The sequence below is a fragment of the Phyllopteryx taeniolatus genome, chromosome 10 (genome assembly GCF_024500385.1).
Source record: "Phyllopteryx taeniolatus isolate TA_2022b chromosome 10, UOR_Ptae_1.2, whole genome shotgun sequence".
Taxonomy (NCBI): domain Eukaryota; kingdom Metazoa; phylum Chordata; class Actinopteri; order Syngnathiformes; family Syngnathidae; genus Phyllopteryx; species Phyllopteryx taeniolatus.
Genome location: NC_084511.1, coordinates 4,325,527 through 4,338,364, shown reverse-complemented (window position 1 = coordinate 4,338,364; position 12,838 = coordinate 4,325,527). Strand labels below are relative to the sequence as shown.

The 12,838-nt window shown below is 42.6% G+C and overlaps 1 protein-coding gene across 6 annotated transcripts in view; it reads right to left on the bottom strand.

Moving 5' to 3' along the window:
- trappc11 (trafficking protein particle complex subunit 11) overlaps nucleotides 1-12,838 on the bottom strand; it is a 178,816-nt gene that overhangs the window by 68,046 nt on the left and 97,932 nt on the right. For all 6 annotated transcript variants that reach the window (XM_061787998.1, XM_061787993.1, XM_061787995.1 and 3 more), the window contains exons 20-21: nucleotides 6,310-6,491; nucleotides 6,060-6,208 (exon numbers count right to left, since the gene is read on the bottom strand). In XM_061787998.1, the coding sequence (XP_061643982.1) occupies nucleotides 6,060-6,208; nucleotides 6,310-6,491 (331 nt within the window). The remainder of the gene's footprint in view (nucleotides 1-6,059; nucleotides 6,209-6,309; nucleotides 6,492-12,838) is intronic.

The following is a 12,838-nucleotide window of genomic DNA, read 5'->3' as shown; positions in this document are numbered from 1 at the left end:
TCAGCTGTGGCCCAATGGTTAAGATCATCGCCTGCCACCGTGGGGGACCTAGGTTCAAGACCCCGACTGGACCATCCGCCAACATCCCTGGTCACTCACAGCTATGGTGTCCTTGAGCAAGACACTGATACCCTGAAATGCTCCCCAGGCGCTTCAGCTGCCCCCTGCTCCAGTGTGTTCCACTAACGTATATGTGTTCACTGTGATGGGTAAAATGCAGAGAACAAATTTCATGTGCATGCATGCATGTTCATGACAATAAAAAAAAAACGACGGTTGATACAAGGCAGTTGGACAGCGTGAGGAGCAGCTGTGGCAAAGGATGTTTCCTGAAGTCCAATGTACCGGACATGCGCTCCGCAAATCGAGGCGCCACAGAGACTCGCAACCACTTGAGAACCCTCCTCCTCCACGCTGCCCTGCTGTGAGATGGTGACGAGGACAGTGCCTGGTGTAGGTCAAGTGGACCTTAACCTAATTAGCAGCTTCCCGTCAAATCTTGATTCCTGTCTTTAACAGACTCCCTCCCCGACCAAAAGATTGGAGGGACACTCCCTTCAAGCAGACTATCTGGTTAATATTCACCCATGCGCGTGAGGCACCACCCACTGGCGTTGAGAGGAACTGCAAGCGCCACCCATGGATGCGCCTCTGTTTGTTAACGGAAGATAAAATGTCCGTTTTAATATCTTGTAAACTCTGTAGAAATATTTCAAATGTATGCCTTGGTGTCTGTGTCCCCATTCTCACTTTGACAGGTCCTCTGCAAAGATTTTGAAAGCTGTTCATGATTTGAAATCAAAGAGTACGAAATGTTGTATTGAACAATAAGCAACCGATGTGCCACAACCAAAGTTAAAACAATGATTCAATGCGTGAGAGTACAAAGTTGGGAGTGTTTGAGATTAGCTTTATTTTAAAACCCATTTACTCAAATTTGTAGACAAGATTCAGGCTGGTGGGCGTGGTCTTCTCCAAGTCCCTGGGGTATTTAACTCTAAACTCACACCTTTCTCTGGGAGTTGAGTTGAGGCTAGTTTGGTTTTTCATTCTCCTCGTACCTCCCCCTTCTTTTGTTCCCTTTTTGTCCTCGGGCGCCTCCGGGAGCCACCACGTGCGCGAATGCCCGCCGCAACCAAGCCGGCGGCGTTTTCGATCGAAGAAGTCGACCATGCGGCTCCGATCACTTTCCCTAGCCACGATCGGTCGGCGGGGCCTCAATGAGCAACTGCCGTCATCCCGGACGGGTCCTGCACGCCTCTGAGGGCCAGAGCTCGGCCCGCTACCAGGTAAACCGGCAGGGAAGTTATGAGCGCATCCCAAACGGGACAACAATTTTCTTTTCCTATTTCTTTTTATTTTTGTACATCTGGTTTTCCTTCAACCGAACCTGATTCGTTTCCGCCTGAGGCCCGGAGGAAGACCACCCCCCCAAAGAACAGCTGATGTGCGTTCGTGAGTCGACACTGCAATCCTTACTATGATGTACAACATCAGTGCGTAATAATTGTGGGGAAATTACTGGCTTCATAAGAAATCCCAAATTTGCCTTCTCTCGCTCTGACTCGACGCAATAAAAGCTCAGACGCTCATTTATTTTAGCCCAGCGACCACACATGATGTCCTCTTTTACATTTTGGTACACCTTATCTTCTTTCTTTCGTTTAGCCTTAGTGTTATTTTCATGTTGTTGTTGTGTGTTGTGTGTGTACCATAAAATTCCACTCTTGTTCGTATTTTGTGTGTGTTCTGAATTTAAGTAAACCTCTGTAACCTAGGATTCAAAATGTCGTAGAGTGTAGCAACATCCAGATTATGAGACTGATAAAAACGGTTTGTCGTCATTAAAAACGGTTTGTCGTGGGGTGTGAAAGTGTTCTTTCTAAATCTGCAGCAGAAGGTAATCAAGTCATCAGCCAGTCCTTTGTTGTTCTCCGCTTGTGGGGGGATGATCGCTTGTAGCTGGTTAGGGATTATAATGCGCGCTAGACTGACTTAGAGTCGTTCGCAGCCAACTGGTTTCCTAGCTTTTCTGCATAATTTCTATTTACAATGTTGATTTAATTTTTTGTAAACTGGTTTCTGGCCTGATTTTACAGGGTTCTGTCCCCACACCGATAGGTGTCCTCTTTAGCTTGGCAAAGTTTGGCAGTGAACCATGGCTTATTGTTACTAAATGTGCAAAATGTCTTAGTTGGTACACACACACACACACACATCTTTATTGAAGCTGATATAGGATTTAACAGTTCACATATTTATCCAAGCTGCTATTTGAAGTATCAAAGACACTCCAATCTGCAGTCTAAACAGTCTTGAAGTTCCATCTTAGCTTCATTACTCCACTTCTTCACTGTTTTCAACACAGGCTTTGCACATTTAAGTTTGTGCCTGTATGTTGGTATTAAGTGAATTAAACAGTGATCAGACGAGCCAAAAGTTGCACGGGGAATAGCATGGTACGAGTTCCTTAGCCTGGTATAGTAGTGGTCTAGAATGTTGTTCCCCCTGGTGGGACAGTCAATGTCCTGCTTCTATTTAATGAGTTTGTGGTTGAGCTTTGCTTTATTAAAGTCCCCAAGAATAATGAGGGGTGAATCTGGGTGCCTTTTTTCAAGTTCATTTACTTGGTCGGGGGGTGGGGTATGAATGAAGCAAAGTCATGCGGCGAGTAGAATGACTTACAAGTCAAAATCAGCGATTCCAAGTACGGGCTGCAGCGAAATCTGTAAAATCAGTATACCATTTCTCGATGTTGAAGCATATTCCGCCACCTTTTGTTTTCTCTAATAGCTTTATGTCGCAGTCAGCTCGGTGTAGTTGGAAGCCGGGCAGCAATATGGCTGCGTTCACAAAGCCAAGTCTCAGTGAAAGAGAAGCTGGCAGAACATGCAAGGTCTTGTCTGGTCTTTGTAAGGAAGCTTGTCAATTTTGTTGTGTAGACAGCGTAGATTTGTGAGGTGAATCGACGGGAGCAGCATTCCAAATCCACGCTGTCGAGCTTAAACTGCACTCCCGCACGCCTTTCTCTGTGGCGTCGTCTTCGTCTTCTCCATGCGCTATAGAGTGCGGTCGCTACACTCGTCGCACCACTCATGAGTAACGCCACAAAAAAACTTTGCTGATTTGTGAAAGATGGTAGAAAAAGGTCCAGATGGGCCTCCCCAGTGATAAGCAATTCTTCCGTTGTGTAAGTAAGTCACGTAATGTCTCCAAAGACGAACGAAAAAGACAAAAGCATGGTCAATACTACAGAGCACATTATAGAGGCCTCCACACGTGTAGGCGCCATCTTGGAATTTGCATATTCACTCCACATCTACGAACCTTTACCAGGTATTTTCTTCTGGGGGCACTGTTCAAAATGCCAACTACTTCGGGTGAAGTAAGCTGACATGTCCATTATTCTCTCGACTGCTTTGATACTGCACAAATAGAGGATTTGTCCTATTTGAGATAAGTTTTTCAAAAGTAATAATACACTGGGTCTTATTGTTGGCTTCTACAGCACAGATATCAATACCTGTGACGTTTCCATTTTCTTACAAATTTGCTACATTTGCAATGCTATTTCTACTGCCGCTTGAAAGTAGCCATAATGGCTAATGATATATTTTGATGGCTTTTAGCACTTGTTTACATTTTTTGTATGTAAAACACATAAAAATTTCTACATTGAAAATAATTTTAAAAAAAAATTTTGTTTGTTTGAAATTTTTCACTCTTGAGTGTGTGTAGTGCATCACTATAATTTTGGTTTCACTTTTCGAATTGAACAACGTAACTAAATTAAGCTTTTGACACTGAAAACAAAAGAACCAACTACACAAACATAATTGATTTTCCTAACAGTTAACGTGGCGGCACGGTGAAAGACTGGTTAGCACATCTGCCTCACAGTTCTGAAGACTGGGGTTCAAATCCCGGCCCGACTGTGTGGAGTTTGCATGTTCTCCCCGTGCCTGCGTGGGTTTTCTCCAGGTACTCCGGTTTCCTCCCACAACCCAAAAACATGCATGCTAGGTTGATTGAAGACTCTAAATTGTCCGTAGTTGTGAATGGTTGTTTGTTTATATGTGCCCGCCTCTTGCCCAAAGATAGCTGGGATAGGCTCCAACACGCCTATGACACTAGTGAGGATAAGCGGTACAGAAAATGGATGGATGGAAGAGTCAACGTGTACGGAACCAAATAAAAAACCGTGACCACAAAACCGAGATTCGAACCGACCCGTGGATTTTGTGAACTGTTCCACGCCTAACGTAGATGGCCTCTCTTACTCCTTCTTCAAACCATCCATCTTCTCATTCCATTTTTGTCCTCTAAAATGTGCTGTTTCCCTTGAGTCGCAGGTAGACAGCTGAGTCTTGACGGAGTCAAAGAGTTAGCTAGTCTGTTGTAAAATGCAGCTGCTCATGTCACTTAGACTTGATTCCCGGTCTGTCCTTTTAGAAGAAGCTACTACACCAGTCAGTCTTGCGATCTTCTTTGGACAACTAATTATGACATGGGTCAGCAACCTTGGCACGCGTGCCATGGGTGGCACTCTGTGGCATAAACACTGGCACGCTTGGTGTTAAGTAGCGTTTTCACACTGCACTTGGCAACAGGCAAGCCACCAACGTCTCCCACATTCATTGTGTACAGTATGTGCCGATGAGGTGGCAACATGAAATGCCATATCACGGCGCAGCAAGAGCAGCTAGGCTGATGCGACACGGCGGGCCCTCAGAAATATGTTCTAATTCTGGAGCGGGATTGCGGTGACATCAGAAAGTGTCTTAGAAGAAGGGCTGGCGGAGTTATTCCTGAGTCCTATTTTAGTGGACTAGTATTGTAAACGGAAAGGAGGAAATGGAGGTGGCATAATAATTGCGGTGTCCCACTATCCCAAACTTTGGGACAGTAGAAAAATAATATAACAAGACGTCTCTCCAGAAGGCTTTCAACCTCCCTTTCAAAGCTCCCTGCTCAGCCTGAAATACACGACAAAGTGGTCCACTCAGCGGGGCAACCTGCCGAATTCTTGTTGGCTGCTACGTCCATAGGTTACGTCAGCACTTCCAAACACAGGCATCGTCCACATTGATCGCACGGGGCTTGAGTGACAGCTCCACCCATAATCCCAGCAGCGTTTTAACCACGGTCCCGCCCACATTCCCAAAGACCTGCATTACAGATCTCAACAATGGCGAAAAAGGCAAAAACTCGGGTGAAGCATGAGAAGACTTTCAGAGATAAAGCAGATAAAGCAGTCAATTGAACTTGCTGTGTCCAGGTATGTTAAACAAGCTAACGCCCTCATTGTTGTTACCACTGCTAAAAATCACAGGGTATTACATTGCGAAACATGGGAAGCTGGATGTACTGTACAGTATGTTGGTATGTTGTAAATGTGGATTTTGAGTCACAATTTAACTTTGCGTTAAAGTTGATAATGGCACAATCGTTAAGAACATTTCAAACTGGAACTCCATGTCACAAAGATTGCTAACCCCTGAGTTATGACATCCCCTTGATTTATCCTCCTCGCGCAACGGTTACTCTGGATTGGTTGAGAGTTGTTTTTTTGTCACTGATGGGTACTCACTTTCTGTCACACTGATGTACCCTGGTGCCTATGGTTTAAAAACTTTATGAAAAGGTCTATCAGATATACTTTTACATTTTGATTAACTAATTCCTTTTAACTGGGTTCCAATTTTATTCCAGTTAATTTCTATTTATTTCATTTTGGCAGAAAAACATGATCGATTGTGATTTGTTCGTTGTCGGAATTCTGGTTGTGTGTTCAACCGGAACAGTCCAGTTCCACTCGATTCAATGCCCTGAGAATGAAATGACCTGGATGAATGAAAGTATCCACAGGCATCTTCGTTGTGAGAATGCATGCAAACTAAAGAGCTGAGTGAAGAAATACTTACAAATAGTGCAACTGGATTATAAAAGCATACTGTATATGAAATTGACAAAAACTTTCCTAAACTTAAAATACGTAAAATTCATTTGCTCAGTGCGTAAGATGAGCTCACAATGTAATGTAATTTGAGTAAATTTACCGGGTTTGAGTCCTGCAGTCAGTTTCACATCCTTGGCTACGGCCTCCTCCAGTGATTGGACCGTAAAGTGAATACAGTACATTTCATTGCTAAGAGCAGGAGGCTGATGACTCAGCTCTACATAGATCTTTGGAACTCTGGAGATGATCCTGGACAACACATTAACAATTGAAATACAGATCTCAACAGATAATTACAGTAAGTAGCAAAGTGCCGAGTGATGAATTTATTAAAGGAGTCTCAGTCTCACATGGTATTTTGTAGGATGGTCAAGCAATCCCAATCCAAATCTTCCTCGGGATCACGACAATAAGATGACCTGTTAGACTGCAGGAACTCGTGGGTTGTGGCTGCGTCTCCACCTGCCCCTCTCCATCTCAGAAAGACACAGCGACCACTCCCACTGCCAAGCATGATCTCTACACTTGTCATCTGACAGACAGAAATAAAATAAAATATTTACTCTAACTAGTACATTTGCAAAATAGTACTGTACACTACTCCATGCTCATACCTTAGTTAATTAGCTGTGCTGCCTGTTTACTTTAGTGTATGAATGTGTGCTTGAATGGGTGAATGTGAGGCTTTGTAAAGCACTTTAGGGACTGTGATAATGTGGATATAAGTGCGATATAAGTGCAGTCCATTTACCATTTTACTTTATTGCAAGCACACCATAATTGCATAAGTCTGGTCCAAATTGCATTTTTTTCTTGAGTAATCCAAAATGTAGCAAACTTATGCTATCTTCTTTTGTGTTCTCCTAGTCTTTCAATGCAGCCTCTTTCAAATAAAGCGGATATAAGTCTACACACCTCTGTTCAAATGCCAGGTTTTTGGGATGTTAAAAAAACGAGACCAACATAAATCCTTTCAAAATGTTTTCTACCTTGAAAGGTCAGAGTATAAGGATTTTATGGCGGTAGGTTAAATTTAAGGTAGGTTAAATTTTCATTGCATTGTTTTGTAATACATGTCATTTACAGCAAGTTGTCAACCATAAATTGGCAAAAACTTGGGTTTTACTGAGCACATTCCTGAACATGATTTTGAGACATCCTGGTGCAGTGACTATCAACCGCAAGGCTGGCTGAAAGTAGACTTGAGGTCAAACCCTACATGTTTGAGTCTTTGACGGCTGCTAGGCGGCTACGTTTAATAGCTGCAAACAGATGTTGGAAGGTGCTCACTACTATGGGTCAATGTGACGGAGAACGCTTGAAAAAGCAGACACAATATCGCGCAGAGCAGATTGGAAATACAAACTGGTATGTATATATAAGTGGTGGGACTTTAACGCGTTAATCATGATTAATTACAAAAAAATAGCGTGTGAAAAATATTGACATATTTTAATCGCACTTGGCTTTCCAAACAAACGCGGAACCTCTGTCCGTCAGTCCACCATTTCCTGGTACACTAATTACACAGACGCACATGTCAGAGCGTGGATAACCATATCTCTATGTGGCTTGCTTCATTCTGTTCTGTTCTTCCTGACTATACAGAATGGATGGATAAAGCATTGACTTGCTTGCTTTTTTTTATTGACATAACATTTCTATCCAATCATTACACAACGACTTGTAACACATACACCACACGTCACTTCCTGTAGAGTGTTCCCTCACTCTAACCGGTTCGTTCCCCTGGCAACAGAAACTCAACACTAACAATACTATTGTGACATGACTCACGGCTAACACGATGGAGGAATAGACTGTTGGGAGGCAAATGTAATAATAATAAAAAAAAAAAAAAACTCCCTATGGTAGCCGCAAAAAAAGCATGGTTTAGTGCAGATTACGGAAAAAGGAGTTTGCTTACCATCGAAGCACTTCAACCCTGTGGTACCGTCTAAATACAAAGCATGTCGGAGCAAGCACAGGAAGAGCTGGAGCTGTTAGTGCTAGCAGTCACGGTACAAGCTCTAAGAGCTGTGGGCAAACCAAACTCAACCAGATTCAGTACCAAAACTGTAAATCAACAGCCGAGAAAATCACAAATTCACTCGCAAACTGGATTGCGCTGGACTGTAGACCACTATTAATAGTAGAAGACAAAGGATTAGAAAATGTGCTACAGATAGCGACATGCGATCCAAGTTTTCAATTACCATGCAGAAAGACTTTTTCAGGCAAAATTCAACAACTTTATGATACCGAAAAGCAAGCAAAATTGGATGTATTGCAGAAAGCTCAATATGTGGCTCTGACTGGGGATCATTGGATTTCCTTTAGGAATACAAATTACATCAGCGTTACTGCACACATTACGGAACATGGCATCGACAGTCTTTTGCCTTAGCTGTGCAGAAGACATCACCAGACAGTATGCTGAAAACTGCAGAGTATTTTCTCTCTGTGGCAGAGGAATGGGGAGTTCTACAAAACGTAATCACAATTGGAACAGATAGTTCACGGACAATGAAAGCTGCAGCAAGACACCACCCATTCCTACACATGCCTTGTATTGCTCACATCTTGCAAATAGCTATCATTGTTAGCCTTGCTAAGTTTTTTTCGAAGAATTATTCTGAAGTTAAGCACTTTATTTTAACACGTAATACTTTCTTTTTATTTACTTGCTCTTATTTTGATATTCACAGTTACTTTTATTTAGTTGTGCTCATATGTTTGATTACTCAGGCAGAATTTGTAAGATGGGTACAACTCTTTAAAGAAAACATGAAGGGCCAGGCAAAACACATTTAATTTTATTTTAATGGGATTCATATTAAACTGACAAAACATTTCAGAAAAGCATTACCATTAAACAAAACATAACCATTAAGAAAGTAATGATGGTTGTGTTCAGTCATCAGTCGTATTAAAAAAAAAAACAATATTTACCAAAATTCTGCCAGGGTATGTAAACTGACGAGCACAACTATACATATATGCAGTCATTGGTACCCCTGTCATATTGGAATGAAAGTGAAGCCTACAACTTTTTCATAACCTCTCGGTGGAGGTGGCATATTAGAATGAACGTGTCCAGCTTTCTCATAACTGCTAGGTGACGGTGGCATATTGGAATGAAAGTATACAGCTTTTTCATAACCTCAAGATGGCGGCATACAATTATAAAATGTTTTTTTTTTCTTCTCCCTCATTTTCGCCTATACCCATGTATAATGCGCACTATTGACGTTTGACAATTTTGCAATATGCATGAGAAATTACGGTAATTACGCTGCTTATTATTATTATTTTTTAATCATTCTGATGTTTATTGAAAATGCAGCGGGACTGAAAAGGGTATTAGGGGATAGACCGAGGGACAGAACGGACAAGGGGAATAGGGGTGCGAACCACAGCAGAACAATCGTTAGACAGTATAGATATTTGACTTAAGTAACAGCCAACCATACATCCATTTTCTGAGCCGCTTCTCCTCACTAGGGTCGCGGGCCTGCTGGAGCCTATCCCAGCTATCATCGGGCAGGAGGCGGGGTACACCCTGAACTGGTTGCCAGCCAATCGCAGGGCACATACAAACAAACAACCATTCACACTCACATTCACACCTACGGGGAATTTAGAGTTTGCAATTAACCTACCATGCATGTTTGTGGTATGTGGGAGGAAACTGGAGTCCGCAGGCACGGGGAGAACATGCAAACGCCACACAGGCGGGGCCGGGGATTGAACCCCGCTCCTCAGAACTGTGAGGCTGACACTCTAACCAGTCGTCCACCGTGCCGCTCAAGTAACATTACAAAGTCAAACTGTGGTATTTTTTTGTGGACAGGGGGGACACTCGATGAAGACATGCAGCAACTAACCAATAGCACAAGATGAGAGAAGACAAAAAAAGGCAGGGCAGGACAGGATGTGGGAAATGAGCAAGGCGGTGCTACTGATGAGTGGTGCGGTGGGATGCTTTTATAGTGTCTAAACATCTGTAAGAACCTGTGAGTTGATATCTTAATTAGGCTTGGGCATCGAGAATTGAGAACCGATTGGAACCAGGACTAACGTTGCAGTTCTCCGGGAAACGTTCAAATTAAAAGATTTCAGTTCCGTTTCGATGCCTAGTCTCGAGGATTCAATGGTTTAGTATAGCTATTTTAGTGCTTGAAAGACGCTCTTATTACTGCTCGCGCCATCACTCCAACCAGCTACCACACTATAAAACATGGTCAAATAGCAAAATACACTGCAATAAATCAAACGAGTTGTGTTTGTGCGTGCATAAGCGAACACAGAATGAACGGCGGGTGTGCCATTTGTTACCTCACAGCCGAAAATAGACAATAGCCAAAGATGGGGGAGAGACTAGATTCAAAACGCAGACAGCACATTCCAAGTTGCATTTATCGATTAAACTGCTGTATAATTGCTATGTAAGCGCCTCAAAATGGCAGTTATAGTTTGTAAAGGTTTTACAGGTATCAAGAAAAAAAAATCTCGTCACGCTGACCTTTAATGTGACCTATAACCTTTACAACTCAATTGAAAAACAAACTGAAAACTTTGAGTCAGGGAACTAAACAATAACCTGGTTGCATGAGTTAAAAAATGCTTGCTTTACTGTAGGGACAGTGTTCCTTTGGTGAAGAGCAGTGTTATGTTAACATACCTTTTGGAATTGTGACAAAAAAGTTTAACCTTGGTTTAATTGGACCATCGCATTCTCCCCACATGGGTTTGGGAGACTTTCAGTGTGTTTTTGCAAAATGTAGCCAGGCTTGGACGTTTATCTTTATAAGGCTTCTGTCTTCTTACTCATACATATGCTTGTGTTGTGAGATGCGTCTACAAAAATGTCAGGAAAAGCCAAATAGAACATCTGAACTTTATTTTAGGTTACTCAGAGGCACTTTAAATGGTGGCAGGTGTGTGCTGATTCCCATTTAACATGAGATTGAGTGTGACTGAATAATCCTGAACACATTCACATCCCCACTGTATAACAGGGTGGTCACACTTATGCAACCACACTATTTCCATTTTTTTTTTACTCTCCCTCTCTAAAATATTTATTTGACCCATTTAAGGACTGTTCCATTTAGTCCTATCTATATACACATTTTATATCCACTGTTTTGTTTGTTTGGGGGTTGACCTTCCACTTTCTGGCCTTGATGAACTCCTGTATTTTGGCAGTGTGTTTCTGGTCAATATTTTGCTGCATGATGAAGCATCTTACAATCAGTTTGGCATCTGTAGACTTTTTAGTTCATTTTGTCGCTGCCACGTGCTGTATTAATGAAGATGAATGAGCCCATCAAAGAAAAATCTTACAAGCCCAACCTATGACATTACTTCCATAGGTGTCAATTCACTTGCATGTGTCCGCAGACACACACCCCTGGGACTTATTCGCTGGGTGGCCACTCACTCATTGCGACAAATAACTTATGAATATGCGAATTGCTTGGGTATCCCCTCACTCACACTCTGGTGCTATAGACGTTTATAATTTACAAAGCCACTCTCGCCACACCTTGTACAGCCGGGTTCACCACCTTTGTCCTGCATGCTTCCCCTCTTGTCCTTGTCCTGTCCTTTCCTCACAGGGTGTCGCACTACTCCCCCATACAACACTCATATCTAATGTGTCATTGTTCTAGGTATATCAGGATTTACTTTCCTCATCTTGTTTACAGTTAGTGCTTCGGCTTTCGAAGCAGTAAAACTGTTCCGGCATAAAAGCGATACAGATCCTCCTTTCTGCTTGATCTAACAGCCGAACAGGACACAAAAAACGGCAAAGAAGAAAAAAGAGCCGCACAACAGCTGGGCAACTACCTGGAGTTTACGTAGCATTCAAGGCTAGTTAGCCACCGCTAGTCATTTAGCTATCTCGACTGGGATCAGCCTTGTTTTTTGGTCCTACGGCGGCTCTCCCAGTGAGGCAGATGTCGACCATGGACCAATATTCTCTTTAATGAGGAATCTTTCCATTTAAATTTGCTGCTGGGAACTCAAGAAAGATAGGCCTAGAACAGATTGACGGCACAGGAAGGAGGATCGTAACAGCCGTCATGCAGTAACAGAAATCCTAATGTGTGGTTTCTTTTATCCTCTATTATTCTTTTTCCAGAATGGAGGAATTGAACAGCTATGAATAGCTCCTCAACAGTGATCAGTCATTCCAGTTAGTCCACAAGGTCACTGCTGATCGATGGTACAGCAAGAGTGGAAAAAACTGTCTAGGTCAGGTGTATCAGCTGCAATTGCAGTACTGTATAGGCCGGGACTGATAGATATTATTGAACATCCTGTTAATTACCAGGGGATCTATTGAGGTTCCAGAAGGCATATGGCATTTGGGAGTCTGATTTGACACCAAAAATTCACATACCTTATGGGTTAGTAATTTAGCTCCTTTTCTTTGTCTTCAAAGTAATTGAGTATGTCAAATTTGGCTCTCAATATTAGGTTAATCTAGATACATAATAGGGCTGTATTTCGAAACCGTTAGTCACAGCACTCTGAGACCAGTTGTAAGGCCCATATCACCCTCCACAGGACACCCCAACGTTGAATGCCAGTTGGTGCGCACAGACCTTAAGCAACCTAGAAACATAAACTGGGCTATCTGTCTTCCCAGGATGAAGTTTCCTCAGTTCCATGAACTCAACTGCTGTGAGAGAGGAAAAGGACGGGGTTGTTGAGTTAGGGCCGAATTTCAGCATGACCACTGAATCGAACCCATTAACAAAGCGAAAGAACTCATTGGCGTTCTCGACCACACTTACTGTAGCCTTGTAGTTCTTTTGCTTGTAGCTGATGATGGTCTGCAGACCCTTCGACACACCTCAGGGGTTG